Below are 21794 nucleotides of genomic sequence, written 5' to 3'. Positions count from 1 at the left end.
GGGCGATCAGCGAGGAAGAGGAAGTGGGAGAATGCAGGAAAAGGTACAGGGACTAAGAAGCATAATTGGTAGGTACAAAATAGACAGAAGGAGGTTAAGAATAGTATAGGAAATTGAAAAGCCAAAGAACTTACATGTACGACCCATGGACGTGAACTAAGCGGGGGGCTGCTGGAGGGATTAGGGGTACCAGGTGGAGGCGGGCAAAGGGGAAAAATGGGACAACTGTAATAGCATAATCAATGAAATATACATACTTTAAAAATAAACAAATAAAATTTTTGTATTCATTTTAGAGAGAGAGGAAAGGGGTGAGAAATAGAGAGAAAAAGAAAGAGAGAGAGAAACATTGATTTGTTGTTCCACTTACTGATGCCTTCATTGGTTTATTCTTGTATGTGCCCTGACCAGGGAGTGAGCCTGCAACCTTGGCATATCGGGACAATGCTTTAACCAACTGAGCGACCCAGCCAGGGCCAAGGCAATAACCTTGGTAGCAAATTTTTATTGAAATCTTACATAACTCAGGCTTTATATAAAAGCTAACAATTGTAAAATGGGTTTTCCTTCTAAAGCCTTAAGTATCCAAACAGTTTAAACTTAAAAGTAAGGAAACAAATAAAACAACAAACCCCTGAAATAGATCCTGCTGAAATACTTAACATATAGAACGCTTCATGAGTTTTGCACGTCATCTTTGCACAGTGGTCACATTAATCTTCTCTGTATTGGCCATGGCTGGTGTGGCTCAGTAGACTGTGCGCAGGACTGCAAACCAAAGGGTAGCTGTTTCGATTCCTAGTCAGGACATATGCCTGGGTTGCAGGCCAGGTCCCCTGTAGGGGGTGTGCAAGATGCAACCACACATTGAAATTTCTCTCCCTCTCTTTCTTCCTCCCTTCCCCTCTCTAAAAATAAATAAATAAAATCTTTAAAACAATTCAGTCAAAACAAAAAAAAATCTTCTCTGTATTGTTCCAATATTAGTATACGTGTTGCCGAAATGAGCCTGGGACTAGTGACCTTTAAAGTCCCTTCCAGCCCTGGCTAGCGTAGTTCAGTTGATTGGAGCATTGTCTCATGAATTGAAGGGTCATGGGCTCGATTCCGAGTCAGGGCACATGCCTATGGTGTAGGTTCGGTCCCCAGCTGGGGCACATGCAAAAGGCAACCTAGCCATGTTTCCCTCCCCTTCTCTTTCCCTCCCTTCGCCTCTCTCTAATATCAATAAGCAAGTCCTTGGGTGAGGTTAATTAAATAAGTAAAGTCTTCCAATTGTAAGAGTCCATGAAATTCTAATTGTTGCTGTTAAGTATGTGTGTGCACACACTTAAGTCTGATGATCGATATTTCTACGTAAATGTTTGCCATTAGCTTAAGTTTCAGCAAATACACACACACACACACACACACATACACACACACGCGCGCATACATACATACGCACCACGGGAGAAAAACGAAAGATCTCTTCTCCAGTTTTAGACCTGGAATAAGTTTTTGAAGCATAAAGTTCATGTCTTAGTTTCTCTCTCTTTAGATCAGGCCATACACACTGGTTATTGTTTTGAAAGGAAAAACAAAATTATGCTTATCCATATTATTAGAAGGGAACCTTGGCCCTGGCCAGGTAGCTCAGTTGGTTAGAGCATAGCCCCAATACAGCAACACAGTTGGTTCAATCCTGGTCAGGGCACATAAAAGAATAAACCAATGAATGTGTGGATAGGTGGAACAACAAATTGCTATTTTCTCTCTCTCTCATCAATAATTTTTTAAAAAGAAGTGAACCTCTAATATTACACTCTGTTTTTTAAAACTCCACATTAGCCCATCATTTCACAGTTGCTTTGGAAAACATCATTACCATTCTGTGTGTTAGGCCTACAGTAGAGAAAATATGACTTTTCACTTGGTAGACCAATTACATTGCAAGATTCACTTTTTGGGTATATTTTCCAAGTTCAGCTTCTTCGTGGGACTTATTAAACTGTTCCAGAAGTTAAACTGTGTTCCAGAAGCTAAGAAGCTAAGCTAAGTTCCAAAAGTTAAGCAATAGGCCCAGGACTCATAGTCGTGCACTATACTGGGAACCAGTCTCAGGTCTTAAATGTATGTGAGTCTACCTTGTATATGACTGCTTGGAAACTAATATGTTTCCTTTTACTATTTTCCCCTTTTTTACAAAGTAATATGTATGCACTATAGAAAATTCAGTCATTATATAAAGGTACAAATAAGGCACAAATCTCTTGCTATTATTTTTTAAAAGATTTTACTTATTTATTTTTAGAGAGAGGGGAAGGGAGGAAGAGAGAGAGGGAGAGAAACATCAATTGGTTGTCTCACACACCCTCAACTCGACCCCTGGCCCACAACCCAGACGTGAGCCCTGACCTGGAATCAAACCACTGACATTGCAGTTCACAAGCTGGCACCCAATCTACTGAGCCACACTAGCCAGGGCCTCTTGCTATTATTTTAATCAGCAACCAAAGACAATCTCCATCAATTATTTGTGAACATTCCTCCAGAATTTTCTATGCTTATATACACATATAAATATGTAGATAAATCATTTTACATAAAGTGGGATTATTCTACACGCAGTATTGTATAACTGTTTTCATTTAACTTATCATGAACTCTCGTGATGTCAATGAATATAGAGACAGAATCTTTAATAATCTGTGATTAGCCTGCTAGTAACCCCTTCTTGAAAAAACATCCATTACATAACTCCATTTGGTCCTAGCGAGGAAGACAATCACAGCAGTATCTCCCCACATGGTATTCGGCAGGAAATCAGCTGACCCAGGCCTTACAAATAAGAATTCTCTGTGCTCTTAGCTGGAAGGATTTCCTAAAATTAATCAACATCATCCCTGAGATGTAATATACGAACACTGAGAGAAAGTCTCACTTCTTTTGGAACTGAGATTTGTTAAGATATAAACTGAAGTTGCTTATAGTCTTTGCTGACTACAAGAAGGAAGTGGTCTACCTACCATAGGAAAATTGAAGCCAAAATACGAAAAGAAACAGAGATAGGTAACGATGAGAGGTGAACAAGAAGAGAGAGTATTAATATATCTTGGACCCTGGATTAAGCACTGGACTATAGTCAGTGCTGCTATATGGTAACATAAGCTTTCTTACAAATCACTGGATTATGCAAAGTTGATCGATAAAACCCACTGGATTTATGGGAAAAATGGGGCTAAGAGTACATTTTAAAACCTTGTGACACACATACAAAAAGATACAAACCTAATAAAGATGGAGGCAGACTTTTACATGTTAAATGGTTAGGAAATAGATAAATACTACAATAAATATAGCACTTCATTTTGAAAAAGACCTGAAATTTGCTTGTGGAAATGGGTATTAAAGGGTTTGCCGCTTTTGAGTTGTTGCAAAGTGATGGAAGGAAGTTTCTCTGAAATCAGAGGGAAACTTAGTAACACTAGATGTGGTGGATGGGTGTGACTCAAAATACACCCAATAAACTACAGTAGCTCGTAGAAGTTTGAGGCGTGTGTGCGCGTGTGTGTGTGTGTGTGTATTTTGTGTATTCCTAAATGACTTAATTCTGCTGGATGTACTTTTCTGCTTTCAACTAGTGTTTCTGGCTAACAGAATTGCACATAAGCAAATGCAAAATTCATCTTATGTTCATACTGCTCTCTAACACACTACAGTAATCACAAAAGAATAAGCAAGTGCTATAGCAGTCTGTATTTGATTATGTGAATGAGTGGATTTGAGAAAGATATAAAGACTACAAAGCCAAATAAAAATGATTTTTATTTTTGATATTATTATCTGTAACACAACTGACCTTTCAGATAATTGATGGTTAATAATGTTTTACAGAATTTTATCTTGGCCCTGACAGAGTTTGGCCAGTTTCAAAGTGTTTTTCATATATTATGATGCTTCAAAATCCATAAAAACTATCACAGAAATTCCAATATTAAATCTTTTCATGTCAATACTGTATTTCAAATCACCTAACCCTATACATAAAAAGCCTACATGCATTACAATGTTATCACTGATGTTCTGAGTGATTGCCCTTGGGTTGGAGCAAAATGGCCCGAAGGATACTGCCAATTTGTATTCTTGTCAATAGGGGAAAGCAAGTACCCCACAAAGTTGTTCAGTACTCTAGCTTTTGGAACTCCTGAGTAGAGTTTATGTTATGCAGTTAAGGGAGCATAACAAGTTTTCTTAAACCCACCTTAGTCTTAGACCTGTGTAGTTTTTACAGTCATTGTGAACAAGCCCTGACCAATGTGGCTCAGTTTCTTGGGCATTGCCCCGCAAAGCAAAAAGTCACCGGTTCCATTGCCGATCGGGGCACATGCCTGCGCTGCAGGAGGCAACTGATGGATGTTTCTCTCTCTCTCTTTCTCCCTCCTTTCCCCTCTCTCTAAAAATAAAAAAATAAAATCTTTCTTTTCAAAAGAGTCATTATGAATGAGCCAGGCGTGAAAAGGCTTTATCCTCGTTTTTATCTTTAAATATGATTCTGTGTTAAAACTGATTAAAATAATCAGTACTTTCAGGTCTGGGGTACCCTAGAAAATACTATCCTATGGGTTAAGGGTTGGCAAAATTTTCTGTAAAGAGCTTGAGTGTAATTATTTTAGGCTTCATGGGACATATATAAACAAATAGGCTGGGATGTGTCCCAATAAAACTTTGTTTACAAAAACAGACAGCAAGACAGATTTGTCCAGTGTACAATAATTTGCCAACACCTGCTTTGGACCAATAGTTTTTATTTTCTATTTTTTATTGTTATTCTATTACAGTTGTCCCAATCTTTCTCCCTTTGCCCTCCTCTGCCCAGCTCACTTCCCGCTCCCACAGTCAGTCCCCACATCATTGTTGTCTGTGTCCTCCTACCTTTCGCGACAGCCTGGCTGGACCTAGAGAGCGTTATACCAAGTGAAATAAGCCAGTCGATGAAAGACAAAGACCATATGATCTCACTTACAGGAGGAATCTAATGAACAAAATAAACTAACATGCAAAATAGAACCAGAGACATGGAATCATATTCTATTTTTTTTAATAAAGCCTTGGGGACAGTCTCTGGAGGCTTAGACGGCCAAGCAGGCAGGGACCTGAACTATCCCTGCTTCAAGTAGAGAAGTTTTTATTTTTATGCTATATGGACTTTGCATGAAATTGATTTGATTAAAGGTTTGATTAAGGGGTTTCATTTCCAATAAGGAAAAAAGCTTCAAAACCAATGCCTTGGACTAAACCTAAAACCTGCTGCTTTAAAACCCAAGAGCAGATGTATCAGGCAAAACAAACACATCTTTTCACATCCTTAAAAAGGATGATAGTTATATAATGTTATTAACCAATGTTACCCCAATAAATTTAAAATTTTTAAAAAAGGTTGATAAGCAGTACATATGTGTTTTAATGTTCCCAGAAAAATTTGCTTTCTCGTACAATTGATCAAAGCATTTTTAAATAAATATTTTATTTATTTAGTTTTTAGAGAGAGAGGAACAGAAGGGGAAAGAGAGGGAGAGAAACATCAATGTGTGGTTGCCTCTCATGCACCTCCACTGAGGACCTGGCCTGCAACCCAGGCATGTGCCTTGACTAGGAATTGAACCAGCGACCCTTTGATTTGCAGGCCTGCACTCAAACCACTGAGCCAAGTATTTAAATAGACAACTTTAATAGATCTAAAAATGTTATCAGTTTGTCATTCCTATTCTATTTCGACTTTTTCTAAGTATGATGTTTAAGGTACTTTAAACGGTCCAAGAGAGGTGGTATGGTATAGTGAAAAAAATGCACCAAATTAGGACTCCATATTTGTCTTCATTGCTAGATTGTGAGCTCCTGAAGATAGGAACTAAGTTTTCTCCTTCATGGTTGAATTGTCCTCAGCACCTAGAACAGTACATGATAAAAAATTAAAAAAAAATTTTTTAAACCCTCTAAATTTTAAGGCAAACACATTTACTATTAGACAACTAGCAAGAGAATAAATTCAGTAGTTTACTTTTATCTTTTCATAATTTATAAGGAAAAAATCATCTTTCCTGGTGAGCAACAAAATAGAGGTCAGTACTTTGAAATGTATTTTTGTCCCCAGGAAATTAACATGTTTAAAACACATAAAAACTAACAATTACTGGATTGCGACAAAAGTCATATCCTCCCAATGTTCTATAAATCCCTTGCCAGCAAGTCTGAAATCCAAAAAGCTCTGGAAACCAAAAATTCTTGTTTTGTATTTTTAGTAACTTATTTGATAGTCAAATTCATCTAACCTAAATTTATTTGGCAGTAGTATCTGACCTAAACTGAACGAGGCTGCTTACTGGTATTTATTTACCCTGTATGGATAATCATATGGTTTACTGCAAGAAATATTACCATATTTAAATATGCAGTGCTGTCCCTGAACTGGCTGGGGTGTTACAGTACACAGCACATGGCATTTAATTTCACACAAGTCTGCCGGACAACACCAGATATTTTCCTGGTTGCTTTACAAGGAGGAATCTAGAGTCCTATTCCAACCTTTCTGAGGCCATGCCCCTGGTCCCAATCCAATCTTTTCTGCTGCCATCTTGAGCAATACCTGAGGCTGTGCGAACAGCTCAGAGCGCCTTTCTGTCATGTCAATGGGAAAAATAAAGGTACTTCACAATGACGCAGAAAGTTAATGTTATCACTTTGTCAATGATCCTTAAGAGTGAGCATCTTAGTCTTTTATAAAGTATCTATTTTCATCACTGGATATTGGGTAGCGAAGGATCATAATCTCATTAATAGTATTTACCATTTGATTGACGCACATACTGGCCAGTATGTAAGAACTTCTCTCACATTAAGTGGGCAGCAACGCGTAGTTGTAGAGTTAAAAAAAAATACCCTGAGGCCTTAATAGGCTCACCTCCAGCAATAAATTCATTATTACTCCATGGAACTGGCACACTCCCCACGTATCTCTCACGGACCCCACCCTGTGGCCTGCAAGAACCGTATCTAGGGATCTCAATTAAAGATCTTCTAGTAAATAGGGCACGCTGTTCCTGTAATGCTAAAGGTAGTGGACCCGCCTATGCCCTAGGGTGGGCTATTCCGGGCTTGGATAAGTTAGGTAAAACGATGTGAATGCAAACCACAATGCCAACGTTTCCCGAGAGCATTTCCTCTTAAAAAAGAAAAAAAAAAGCAGACTCAAAATCACCCCTCTGAAAATGCCTCTCTCAGGAACCGCAGAGTTAGCGGATAAGACGCTCTACCGGGCCCAACCCTCCTCCCCGCTACGTCCGGCGCGTTCCTTCAGGGGCCGGGTACCCCGCGTCTCCTGCGCAGGTTCTAAACTCCTCCCTTCTGGAGCTCATCCCCACCCTTCTCGGCTACTTCCGGCCCTCCTGGACGCCCTCAACGCGCTTGCGCCATTTTGATAGGCTTCTCGGGCCGAAGAAATCCGAGCTCTGCCTCTCTGGAACCGCCCCCGCCTGCTCTTCGCCCCGCCCGCTCTTTAGCGGCCCCGCCCGAAATCTCGCGAGGGTAGGTGCGCGTCAGTATTTTACGATCAACTAGCTCTTGCAGCTGCTGTAATTACTGCTGCGGGAGAAAGTGGACCTTCTCCAGTCCGCGCGCCCGCCCTCCCCCATTGAGGAGAGCCACCGCCTCTTTTCTCGTTCTCCTTATACACGTATTGCCGGGAGCGGCAGCAGCAGCAGTCCCTGGACTCAGCGCCGTCTCCTCTCATTAGACGGCCGCTTTGCCGGTCATTCCCGTAGCCAGGCAGCTGACGGCGCCCCCCTGCTCCTAACCGGCTCCTCTCTCCAGATCGTCTGTTCCCTCCTCATCCTCGCGCGGGTCCCACCACCCCACGGTCTCGCCAGGGTGGAGGACGGCTAGCAGGAGACGAGAGTCACCCTCCCAGGCGACGTCGGCCCCCTTGCCCGCGGGTGTGTCCTATAAATGGCGTCGGAAAGCGACACCGAGGAATTCTTTGATGCCCCCGAAGATGTGCACCTAGGAGGCGGCTACCCTGTAGGGTAAGTAACTATGGCCCAGAAGCCGGGCGTCCTGGTCCCCTGGCTTCCCCCGCGCCTTCCCCCTCCACCCCTCGCCGGTCTCGCTGTGTCCACCACCGCTGCTCCTCGTTCTCGGGCACTTCAGAGTGAGTCGGGGGATGGGGGATCGCCCACCTCGGGTAAACCCCTTCCTTTCCCTGGTGAAAGGCCCATGGGGCTCTTCCTGAAACCCTTTCTCATCTTTCCCAGTTTTCTGCGAGGTGGGACAGCTGACGTGTCTAAGAGTCGGCGGTCTGTGTTTGTGGGGTTCAGTGCTTACCTTTGAAACATCCGTTTTGGCCTTGGGGATCGTAGATTAAAGGAGCAGTAACAGGAGAAATTGTATTTCCCATTTTTTTCTTTCTTTTGCCGCTACCGTACCTATTCGTTTTAGAGGTAGCTGTAACTCCCGATTTTCCGTCCTCTTCGTCGCACAGAAATAAAAGCGGCGGAAAGGGTTGGGTGTTTACTTAGGAAAATCCTCTGTCTGATGTACTCTAGATGAGCAGTGTTTTATTAAATTACCACCTTACCGTGAGGTAAAGGAAATCTAAGGTCTTTTACCAATACGGAGAATGCCGCTTTAGAAGGTATCTGCACATAAATGTACACAGCCGACTACAGAGATACAAACAAGTGCTGAGTAATCTGGTGGTTGGAAGGAGAGCCACAGCTTTGTGCTCTTTATCTAATTCTGCAAGATGTTTTAGTGGTGATTAATATGGGAGATTCTGAGTAGGAAGTACAGTAGTTGGACTGCTTCCCTTGACTGAGACTTCTATTTACTTACTCCTCCACTATTCAAAGTTGGAATAATGTTTATAGCGATTTTCCCGAACTCTTCTACGGACTTGTGTGGAGCTAGAAGCAGTAAAGTATATTTTCATGCTGTGAGAACTTGAGAATTGGTATAATTTGTATGTTAATGTGAGGCACTAATATGGTTTCAGGAGTCAATTGCCATCAATTTTCAAGCTTACCCGTTGGAAGAAAGACCTTGTTTGATGCAAATAAAGTTATCCATACATTCTAGAAGTCGTTTTAAAGCCTAATATAGATGACACAAAAATTTACAGCAACAAAGTCAAAGAAATGTACTTTATATTACAAAAAAATTACAGCAAAAAAAATCAAAGAAATGCACGTAGATAAATCACTAATGTGTGTATTTCCACCAGCCTTCTTCATATCACCATTAGGGGATTTTAGGGTGGCAGTGGCCAATCATGAGATTGCACTGAATCTCATTCAAATTCAGTGCCTGAAACAAGTTGATAGCTAGATGGTAGGGGATAGAAAGTGCATTTGGATTTCCAAATACATCGGATCCCTTTGAAATTAAAATTTATTTTTATTGTTTTCCCTCAAAGTAATGAACAATCGATTCAGTTTAAGTGAGAAACCTAATCCTTTATTACTTTCGTGTATGTGTGTATGTGGAGGGGGGAGGAAAATAACAATCGACGTATGGGGTTGTAATCAGTTTAGACCTATGTGAATAGTGTTCTTTTTTAATGAATAAAACAAATTTAATTTTGAAGGACAGTCATATCAGGACCTGTGTAAACTGCCAAGTCCAGCGCCTGGCATAGAGAAAGAACTCAAATGTTCATTCCCTTCTTCTTCCTTTCTTGGAATTAGCAAAATTCATACAGTGCTTACTTTTGGAGGAAGTATGCAGAACTTGAAGCTATTTAACTTTTCTACACCGAATGAGTCATTTTGATAGAATTGATAGTCATTTCTTCCCTCATAGTACGATATAGCTTCTCAAACTCTTTAATCACTTGATGCTACTAGGGAAAAGGAAAAACAGTTTTTCTTCGGAGCTGGTGTTCTGATTTTAACTCTAACCTGTCCAAATGTTTTGCTTGTTCAGCCCTATGGATAAAACTACTGTGTCAGTCTAAATTGCACAGTTTTATCCTGTAATAGGGGATTAGAAAGGGAATTAAAACTCACCTGGAGAACTGAATTTGAAAAGAACTAGCAGTACTGGGAAGACAGCGAAAGGCTGGTATAATTAACATATCCTCTGTCCTTTGTGACATGTTTTGTCATTTGCATAAGGTACTGTGAGGAGACAGCTGGGTTAACTAACAACCTAGAAATGAGGTGAGAAATCTTGATTTGTGGAAACAGATGGTGTCACTAGGTATCTGATCATCAGAAATATCTTCTGTCCTTTGATGTGAACTGAAGGAGCATACCATACAAACTCTAAGAGGTTAACAGACTGAATTTGGGTACTTTAAAAAAATGTTTCCTGCTATTGTATGTTGTAGAATACACAGACCATTTCACCAAATTTGTAGTAAACTGAGTAGGCAGTTGAGAGTTACCTCATTTGTGTTCATCAGCGGAATCCAAATACACAATCCATCCAATGGTGTACTCAGCTTTAATCTACTCTTCGAAAGCAAATTTAATAAGATAAAATTCAGCCCAGTTTTTTATAGGAAGACTTGATTCCAATGCAGGCTACTTTTCCACAGTGGCAGATCATGTCCACTTGACCAGCTTTGTAAGATATACCACATTTATAATGCTTTATTTTGATAATTTTCCACATCAGGACTCCTTATTCTTATTTCTATCTTTATGAAGAATCTTAGGCTCAAAGAGGGTAAGTGAAGGAGCTGGGATTTGAAACCAATTCTTTAGACTCCTACTTTTGTATTTTTTTGTAGTACATCGCAGCAGCGCCACTGTGTGTGTGTGTGTGTGTGTGTGTGTGTGTGTGTGTGTCTGTGTGTGTGTGTGTGTGTGTGTGTGTGTGTGTGTGTGTGTGTCTGTCTGTCTGTCTGTCTGTCTGTCTACAGGATATCCTCTCCAAGAGGTTCTGGAATAAAATGCTTTAGGACCAACCGACTTGCTGAATTGAACTGATGCATCTATTTAAAACCAGCAGCCCAAACTTTTCAGTTTTCTTGGCTAGAAGTTCCCACTTTCTCTTTCAGGAATGTGTATTTTGTTTCGTCAGATAGGAATTTTAGAAGATCATAGCATGCTAGAGTTAAAGGGGACATCTAGTTAAACTCCTTCACATAAAATGTTGTGAAAACAAAAGCCAGGAGGGGAAAAGTGACTTGTCCAAGGTACCACAGCAAATCAGCAGCAGAGTTGGGACTAGAATCCAGATCAGTTTTCACAGTCTAGTGTTTTTTCTGCTACCATGCTGTCTTTTGATAAAGCAGGAAGGGGAGGAGGAAGTGTGGTATAGTAGAAAAAAGCTCTGGACTATGAGTCATTTCATTTCCTCATCTTTAAATTGAGGAGATTCTGAGAACCCTTCCAACTCTAAACATCTCATTGTATAGAGGTTTAATAATGTGCTTTTACTGATAAGCTTTTGTTCTTGGGAAACCTTTCCATAATTTTTTTGTAAGTTTTTAGTTGAACAAATTTGATGGTATTGGTACATGAATCAAGACCCATAGATTTCAAATTAAATATGTACTGGGTAAATTATATTTGTGGTGAATGTTCCTGCTAATTTGTGGATTGTATATATGCATATTAAAGGCTGGCACTGAGAACATGTTACAAAATAAATGTGACATTTTTAGCATTCTTTATTTTTAAAAAGTTTTCTTCATGGCAACCAAAATATTTTTGAGATGTTACAAGGAAGAATAGAATGGTAACATTTTTAGAGTAGGAAGGGGCCAGAGATCATTTAGCTCAGCTGTCCCATTAACTGAAAGCAACCTAGGCTCAGAGAAGGGAAGTGACACATTGCTAATTAGTGGCAGACTGGGAACTAGAACCCCAGTCTCCTGATTGCTCATTTATTCCATGCAGCCTTGTCTGTGGAAAGAGGGAAAGTATTGCTGGGTATCCCTGCTCTAGGTTTTTGGCACTTACCCTCTTAGCAGGCCTCTTAAGATGGTCTGATCTCATCTACTGCGATTCTGTTTTTTTCATGCCATGCTGTCAAAGGACATTGACTGTTCTAGGATCCTAAATTTTGCCCACTAATTTTCTCCAGGTTAGGATGAACAAAGATTGCAGGATAGTTGATCTAAGAACAGTAGCGGCTACTTATTTTATTTTTAGCAGTGTAGTCTCAACTGCAGTCTATCTTTGTAGACTGAAATAATGGTGAAATCTTGACTTTTTTTTAAAGCCATGAATACTGAGATCAGACCATCGTGAAGAATTCATACCAAAAAAAAGAAAAGTTGCATAGCTGCCTCTGTTGAAAACTCAGCTTTCTCACTTAGGCATCAGAAACATTTCTTCCTGAATTGAAAACTGATACAAGTTTCATTAAAAATATTTATGTGATAAGGGTTATTTGTGGAAAGATTCCTAAAAAATGTCTGTTAATGGGTTGGCATTTAATCATAAATTATATTTGATTGCCGTTGGCTTTGTGGATTGATAGGAATATATTTGTAAATGTGGTTTTATCACACCCATCTATCATATTAATTGAAGTGGGGGGAAAACCTACATGTTAATTAGTAAATTCATGTCCTAAATTTAATAGCCTCCAAATGTCAATTGGTGATTTATGGAGGTAGGACAGCGGCAATAGTATGGCAATTTGGGGGCTCACTTTGTATCTGTACAATTTCCTGTAAACTGAAAACTTTATTCTGTTCTTGTGATAACCTATTGCATAAAGTCAGATAAATAAATTTTGATTTAAATATTAAAAACCTAAGTAGCTTTAGGATGTTAACAGTTCAGAGGTAGTCCTACAGAAGAAAAAATAATTTCCAGTTTTTGATATTTGAGACTTAGTTTGTAACCTGTACATTACGCAGCAATCCATGTGTTCTCTTCAGTTCATTGTTTTAACTTTGACAAAGTCAGCTGGATTTGCCAAGGAAACCTATTGATGAGGCTGTTTGTTTCCTCATACTCTGCCTGCAATTCTAGTAATTACTTCCAGGGGTAGTATTGGTGGAGGGAGGGAGTGATGAGGAGGGTGATGGTGATGGATGGAGGTGGAAGGTGCCCTACGCACTGTGTAGAAAGCGACTTATAAGGTTGCTCCCTGGGGCATGGATAACTGAGATAGACAGATCGTACCATTTAGTATTATTTTAGATATGTACCTACACAGTGTGAATTTTTTTTCCTTAAGATTATTTATTTATTTATAGACAGAGGGGGAGGGAGGGAGGAAGAGAGGAAAACATCAGTGTGTGGTTGCCTCTTGTGCACCCCCTACTGGGGACCTGGCCTGCAACCCAGGCATGTGCCCTGATTGGGAATTGAACCGGCGACCCTCTTGTTCGCAGGCCGATGCTCAATCCACTGGGCCACACCAGCCTGGGCTAAATCTTTTATTTTTTTTTATTTTTCAACACTGTGCTACAGAGAATATTTTTAAAGTATATTCTTTTGCTATGTGAAGAGGTTCCTTCTCATTTTCTAAATAATAAAGAGTAGTTTTTTAAATAACCATTTCTATTAGAGATTAATAATTAATAGCCCAAAGAAATACTGCAAACAAAATTTAAAGTAATAAAAAATTATAGGTGCTTTATGATGTCCTTCTGATATTTAACTTGAATTGATAATTAACCTTTATTTCTGTTTTCTACCTAGAGCTAAACTAATTACTACCAACTTTCCTAAGGTCTGTTCCCCTCTAACTGTTGAATTTTATTCTGCTGACCAGCTAAACCTTTAATTGGGTGCTTTCCTTACTCTTCAGAGCAGAGCCCTATTTATTCTTTTATTTGAAACTGAGCAGTCTTTGTGTTAGTCTGTCATCTCATGATTCAAAATTGAGGAAAAAGCACATAAGACATAACGTAGGTCTCATGCCTGATGGCAACCCCAATGTTTTTCCCCAGTCATTATACAAATGTATCTTGGTTACTATAGCAACCAGCCTATCAGTTATTCTTCTAGCTCTTTTGCCTTCTCTCAGATACTAGGATTACCATATAATCAGGTTCCACTAAAGCTCTTCAGGTTGTAGCAGTTTACTACCAGCTGCAGCTGTCGGCAGTTTACAGTTTGGCATTCCATCAAGGTCCATTGGTTTCAGGTCCACGAAACCTTTTTGTCTCCAAACATTTTAAACAAACAGAATAACAAGGATGCATTTAGCAACACTTTTCTCATACTAATTTTTTCAGTTCCACTGTTATTTTCTCAATTCCACTGTTAGTCGTCTTGTGAAGGTTAAATGCATTGCATCACTGGCTTTCAAGGGCCATCCCTTTGTAATATCATTTAGAATACATTTAAAGATCAAGAGTGACCATTTAAGAAATGTTATTTGCAGATGTGATTTAGACTCTGGATCATCACTAACTACCTAAAGTGACTTAAAAGCACCTTGATTCATCAGCTACCACCACCAAATAAATGATCTGGCTTCTAACAAAAATGATTTCTATAGGTTGTAGAAAGAATGTTTGTCCTTACAGATTAATTCATTCTAATTTTGGAAAACTGTTTAGAAATTTAATAGGGAAGGTTATCTTTCTTTTGCAGCCTTTGAGTAAATAGGAAAAGAAAAATAAAGATTGAATAGTCACATGGGTCTTTATTATATCTTTTTATTTACTTAACAAATACATCTTTTTATCTCTTAAAACTTCAGAACTCAGCCATAGCTGGTGTGGCTCGGTAGACTGAGCGCCAGCCTGTGAACCAAAGGGTTGTTGGTTCACTTTCAGGTCAGGGCACATTGCCTGGGTGTGGGCTGAGAGGCAACCTGTTGATGTTTCTCTCACACTTTGATGCTTTTCTACCTTTCTTCCACTCTCTCTAAAAATAAAAAAAAATCTTTTTAGAAACTTCAGAACTCATAATTAAAATTGTTTTAAATTATAAATGTTTAATTGTCCTGCTAAAAAAGGCTATTGAAGAAATAGGGTATATTAGTTTATATATTAGTGTTTGTGTTAGTGTTTCTTTTGGGTGCTCATGCTTGTTAATGTTGTATGGTGTAGTAATAACTTGTAAATATGCACAATTAATCTCTCAGTTTAACTAAATAGGAGATGGCTATTCTCTTAATCATTGAGCCAATATTATCTATTTTCATATATACCAATAAGTAATGTCTTTTTAAAAATCAGTAAATTTTAGTCTTAAGACATTGTGTATGCTTTTCAAAAAATGTTTATCTTTCCAAATTAGGAGATTATGTACTAAATTGTATAACTTTGTGAAATGATTAGATTAAATCTTCCTGGCGTAAATTTGTGTTGAAATTGTGATTTGAATGGTTTCATTATAACACTAGTGTATCCTATTCATACTGTTGTTAAGTTCTGATAATGCCCCAGGGAGAACTTTATTTTAATTGCACAAGTAGACTTAAAAGCAGAAAACCAAGCATTTCCACAGGGCCCTAATCCTTAAAATTTTAAAGAGGAAGAGGGGGCGGGGGAAGGATAAAATGTTTTAAAGAAAGAAAAGAAAGGCCAAGGGTGAAGCCTAAAATTTTTGGTAACTTCTGACAGAAAACTTTAACAACATTCCAGTAGGCAGTCTGTAACAGAGCAAACCATATCTGTGTAAGCTCTACTTGACCGCTATTAATTGTAGTAAACTGCTCCAGTAACAAGTCATTGGACCATGGATATTCTTATGAACCACAGGCCAAGCTTTCTAGAGAACCAATAAATAGAATGTAGAGCTTTATTCAAACTCACTTTCTCCGCAGCAGGCATCCTGGTTATTAAGTGGGCTAAAGTGAAGAGGTGGGAGTGTTCTTTCTGGCATTGCTCTTGAACTGGAAAGACTAGTCATGGATGACTTAATATACATAGTCCTCTTTTACGTTTGTTCCTGAAAGCTTTTATTTAAATTTGGAGACTGAGGGAATCATTTTTCTGGTTATTAGCAGTAGTATTAACAATTTGTATGTATTTTTAAAAGCTCTACTTTAAAATATGCTTCTCTACTCCTGTCAAATTGATACGGCAGGTGGTTTGAATGCTTTCCCCAGCCCCATTTCCACCCCATTCACCTGCAGCTTTCTCCTGCCTAGTTTATTCAGTGTCATTAGAACAAAGATTTTCTAGCATAACTTGTCCATTACAACTAAAAAGGGACATTGATGGATGAAATATAATGGATGTGTTTTAGGAAAGATCCATTAAATGGAATGTAGTGGATGCATTGGTAAGTGGGATTGGTTAGTGTCACAGATTGGGAGTAGGTTATTGGGTTACTGAAAGACAGGTGAGCAGAATGAATAGCTAGCTGGATAAAACTGGTGCCTTTGTTGAGTGAAAGTGAGTAGTTGGTCAATATTCTGGAATTGGTGTCTTATCTTTATTGGATTGACTTTAGAGATTAAGGCTAATGACTGAGATCAGTCTTTTTTTCCTGAAAGTGAAATTTACTATCCCTGTTTTGTCCCAGGTCAGAGGTCTTGACTGTTGACTTTTAACTTTTGCCTTATTTCCCAGCATAGAGATGTGCACAGTTGACGTGTAACAGTGACAAGAAAAAAAAAAGGTTGAACTGGTGAGTAGGCAGGCATGCTCTAGTGTTCCTTACTCCTCACACTTTCTTCTACTTTGGAACTTCTGGTTCTCGAACATCTCCACCCCCGACCTTCATTTAAGAGTGAAGACAGGAAACAGGAAGGGGCTGAGGCAAGGACAGTGGTTTAGATTTATATTTATGGGACCTTTGTAACTTGGGGACATTCTGTACACAGTAAATATTAAATGTTAACAGTGAAGCCTTGGGAAGTGTTGCCAGTTATCCTGCAGTCATATCTATTCCTTGTTACTAAGTTTTTTTTTTCCCCAGGGATTAATCCGTTCACAGTAAGAAAATATTACAGTCTTACATGTTGTTACGTGTAAGGAATTATAATGCCATACTGTCTGCTAATGTTAGCCTTTAGCTTTCTAAGTACTTTTACTCACATTACCTCTTCTGATTATTCTGTAGTTCTGTGAGATAGAAGGACAATTTTTGTGAGATAGGACAATTGTAGGACAATTATTATCCTAATTTTACAAATAAGGAAAATTAGCTCGGGGTGGATAAGGGACAGTTGGCAAAAGTAGAACTTCACTAATTTGTGGTGATTATATCATGGTTTTGAATGGAGATATAAAATATTAGGTTCTTCCCTACTTTTTGTGAACTATAAGCATTTTTGATGCTATATCTTAAATTTTCATTATTGGAATGCTGACGCTAACTCTTCTGCAATTTAGGAGTGTATAATTTCCTGTTTAAAATAATAAAAGCGATATTTTTATGCTCTTTTTAAGCTTTGACAGAATTGATTGTTTTGGTAGTTAGGTCAGAAAATGACCTCGCTACTGAAAGAGCTGGAATCCCAGACACTGCTAAGCATTTCAAAGATACGTTCCTTGTTCCTAGGGGAAAACCCCTCAAGATGTGAACCACTGCTGATTTGGGCTTCTGTGCTTCATGAGAAGGGCTTGATCCCAGATTTTTTCTTTTTCTATAATTGTTTTGTAGGTGGTTGTCACTTGTTTACTTAGACCGCAGTGTTTGGTTTTTCAGTTTGGGGGGGAATTTTTTGGTATAACTCTGATTCATATTTTGGCTACAAGCCACTAATTGGAAACATATTTCTTTTTTCCCCCCTCTCCTCAGAGGTGTTTTCTACCGTCACAATAAATGCATGTGGTAGTTATTAATATTTCCACCTAATCAAATCTCTATAGACTGTTTAATTAATAGGGAACATGCATTTCTGCTAGCTAGGTAATTAGAAAAATCACATTATCAGTAATTACTATTTAAGACTTAAATAAAAGTGAATAATCTTTTTTATAATAAATAATAAATTTGTCCTACTGAATGTTTTATGTAGGTAAGCATTCTAGATAATTTGAGATTTTTCTAAAATATTTATGAAATCTTTAATACTTATTTTATTAAAGAATACAGAATAGAAATTCAAATACTTAAAGCATGTAAATAGAGTTTATAAAATAAAGAACCTAATCTTAAATTTTACTAAAATATGTTCAGTTTTCTATTATTCATGATATTGAAGGAAAACATGAATAATTAAAAGCAACCAGTTACACCAAAACCTCAATTCAGTCATTAGTTCACAACTACCTTTCCCATCAAATCTTTTATCACATAACAGTGAGAAAAACTTATCATTTAAATGAATAAAAGGTTTTAGTTTGATTTTTTTTCTTTCTGTGCCCACCTTTAGTGCTAAGCAGTGAAGTCAGAAGGAGAAAAGTAAAGAATCTCAAAATCTGAATAGTCAGTTCACCGTTAATAAAATTGGTTTATTTAAATGTTTTAAGCAGGGGGGTTGTGACAAGTTCCTTAGAGCTCTAATTTTTGTGTAACATGGCCTATATAAAGTTATTGGCACTTACTTTTTTTTTAAGAAAAAAAGATTTGATTCATTTTTAGAGAGAGGGGAAGAGAGGGAGAAAAACATGTGAGAGTGAGACATCGATCTGTTGGCTGCTTCTGGCCCCCCCGCCCCAACCAGGGACCTAACCCACAACCCGGACATGTGTCCCAACCAGGAATCCACCTGCTACCTTTCACTTTGTGAAACACCACCCAGCCAACTGAGCCATACTGGTTGGGGCTTGGCATTTATTTTTTTAAGATTAGTACACCATTGGATGTTTTAGATAACTTACAAAATCATATTAACACATTAACTCTTGTAATACTGGATTGTAGCATGAAACCTTGTTTGTTAACTTTTTATAAAGTTGCAAAGTGATTTAGCATGATGACATTAGCATTGACTTCCAAAACCAGTCAGTCATAAATTTAGTTATCTGTTTCTATTGCGATTGTATTATAAATTACTTAAAATCAGCCCTGAGGTATGGCTCTATGGATTGGGTGTCATCCCATGGACTAAAAGGTCACTGGTTCAATTCCCAATCTTGGCACATGCCTGGGTTGTGAGCCAGGTCCCTGGTTGGGGGCATGTGAGAGGCAGCCAATCAATGTTTCTCTCCCTGTCCATCTCCCTCCCATCCCCCCCAAAATAAATAAATAAACAAACAAATAAATAAAAAGTTAAAAAAAGAAATTACATTAAAACATTAATAGATGTGACTCTTCTCTACCCCACATTGACAACTTGGAACATTGTGATTTAAGTGCCCTACCTTGGAGTTAGTATTTTAATGTGGGTAATTTTCTAATGGTTGTAAACATACCGAGTAGAATGTTTTTAGTTTAGAATTCTGGTAGGCCCAGGGAGCTGATATATTTTCTGTGTGTGTGGGGTGTTGTTGTTGTTGTTGTTGTTGTTGTTAAGTAGATTATCAAACTGGGTTTTCTTTTTCAGGAATATGGCATAAAACTAAATGAATTATGTAAATCATTTTGAAAACTCAGGTTGTCATTTTAGACAAGATAGTTGTGTAAAGGAACTTTAAGTTTGTAATTACTGTATATGAGACTACGTTTATATTTTATTATAAAATTTCCTTCCATTTCATTATTGATCATTTATTTTAAAATATTTCCAATAAACCTACTTACAAAAAACAGAACCATTGTGCCAAATTTCTTCACCATCTATTATTAATATCATTTATAAAATAGTTACTAAGTATTTTAGGTGAATTCTACTTCTTGCCTTTCATAGTATTTAAAACTTAAAATAGTCTTTCAAAGGATTGTAGAAGTAGTAATTCACATCTTGAGTTAATTCCCTATTAGGATAACTGTCAGGTCCTGATAGGTGTGGCTCATTTGGTTGAGCATCCTCCCACAAAGCAAAAGGCCTCTGATTCCTCGTCAAGGGCACATGCCTGGATTGCTGGCTCAGTCCTGGTTGGAGCGCAAATAAGAAAGAACTGATCAGTGATTCTCTCTCACACTGATGTTTCTCTGCCTCTCTTTCTCCCTCCCTTCCCCCTCTCTAAAAATAAATAAATAAAAACTTTTTAAAAGATAACTGTCATAACTATATTCTTGGCTTTTGTTAATCTTGTTAATAAACCAGCATTACCATGTATTTAGGGAAATTTAAGTGATTTCTACTTCTTGACTGCCCAGTTAAAACATGACGTTTTATCTTTTTTAAGATTTTATTTATTTATTTACTTACTGAGAAAGGAAGGGAGGGAGAAAGAGATGGAGAGAAACATCTATCTGTTGCCTCTCGCGCTCCCCCAACGGGGGACCTACCCCACCACCCAGGCATTTGCCCTGACCAGAACCAAACTGGCAACCTTTTGGTTTGCAGCCCAGTGCTTAACTCGCTCAGCCACACCAGCCAGGGCTAAAACATGACATTTCAGGTTGTACTAGGAAAATAAGACTTGCTTATGATTGCCTAGCACTTATTTTTTCCCTGCTCTTCCTAGGTTTTTCAGGTGTAGCTGGGATTGTCTCTTTTGGTAGTAGCCAATTTAAAAAGGGCTGTGAAAATGGGTGTCGTACTGTCATAAATGATTTGAGTTTGAAAGGCCAGCAGATGATTTTCTCTTACATCTCTCTGGTTTGTGTGCTGTTATTAGATTGAAGGTGCTGCCTGACTCCCAGCCTTCTATGTGGGTGTTCTTTGCTTAGCATATAATCTAGAAAATTTATTATTATAGCTTGAGGTTGTTATTAATAAAATCAGTATATGCATTTCAGTTCCATCAAATAATACTGCATACCAAACTTTTAAAACTATGCACTTAGAGCAAGATTTAAAAAATAAAACAATACCTTGTTCTCCAGATTTGAAGTTTTTAAAATTTCTGTTCTACCTTGGGTTTTATTTTCTTTTTGCTGTTTACCGACCTGGCCTAAATGGTGGGAAAAATCTTCATGCCAGTGGTTTTTAAGCACTAGAATCCTTCTGATTGCTAATTTAGACTTAGCACTTTTAAGTTGGTATTAGTTTGCCATCAGATCATCCTATTTCAGCTAGCTGGGCTTTAAAAAGCAAAACCCTTTAATTACCTGCTTGCTTTAATGACTGGCCTTATCTGCTCATATCCTGTTTACCTCAAGGACCTTAGAATCTCAGCACCTTCTTTGTACACAGAAGGTGTTTTTTTACTCTGCTTGATTCGGTTCCTGGAGGTGCTGCTTAAGCTCATGTTACTTTTTTATTTTTCTGATGGCAAAGGCAAAAAGAAGAGGGGGTTAAAAACAAAATTAGGCCATAGGGTAAATCTCTGTTAACCCCTTTTATAGTCACCTTCCTATAAGAAAAATGTCTCCCAAGCCACCAGATTTAGTCTAGCCAACTTACTCTATATTCCCTCCTTCCATATTCCCTCATGGTTACCTCTTTTGGAGTCCATCAGGAATTTTGCAACCTAACAAGAAGCTTCTTCAGAGCCAATCACCTTTTTTCCTCAGGGCCTTAAAAAAAAGTGAGTCTTCTAACTAACAGGAAAAGAAAGAAGACCTTGTTAGTTCATTTTTCTGTGTGTTGTTCAGTTGTTTTGGTATATTCTTTTCACCCTGTATAATGAGAAATCTGGAGATGGGAATGTTAAGTGTGAGATCACTCATATTTTATTAGTGTACTTAAGAGGTAGGTCTTTGAGTTTATTAGTTGCTGGCTATGAGACAGGTGTTAAATGTTAGGTTTAGTCTGCACACTACTTCTTCCCTGTTTTCAGAAGGCTGATGGAGTTGGTTTACCTTCCGGTTATAGGTAAAGAAACACCAAGCCCAAAGGGCAGAGTATCTGTCTATAGCTAAAGGGTGAGAAACTAGACATAGGATCTGACTTTTTGAAACCACAGAAATTCAGTATTCTTTTTTTAAAGATTGTTTATTTTTAGAGAGAGG

At 38.3% G+C, this 21794-nt stretch overlaps 1 protein-coding gene across 1 annotated transcript in view; it reads left to right on the top strand.

The window, feature by feature from the left end:
* Positions 1-7585: 7585 nt before the first annotated feature.
* The window catches only part of WDR44 (WD repeat domain 44), a 78253-nt gene continuing 64044 nt past the window's right edge, over positions 7586-21794 (top strand). Inside the window, exon 1 of the mRNA XM_054580330.1 lies at positions 7586-8060. Within this exon, the coding sequence (XP_054436305.1) occupies positions 7984-8060 (77 nt within the window). The 5' untranslated portion in view covers positions 7586-7983. The remainder of the gene's footprint in view (positions 8061-21794) is intronic.

The sequence above is a fragment of the Pteronotus mesoamericanus genome, unplaced genomic scaffold (assembly GCF_021234165.1).
Source record: "Pteronotus mesoamericanus isolate MK-2021 breed Mesoamerican mustached bat unplaced genomic scaffold, CSHL_Meso_final contig_57, whole genome shotgun sequence".
NCBI classification, from domain to species: Eukaryota; Metazoa; Chordata; class Mammalia; order Chiroptera; family Mormoopidae; genus Pteronotus; species Pteronotus mesoamericanus.
This window is presented reverse-complemented; position numbering and strand designations above follow the sequence as displayed.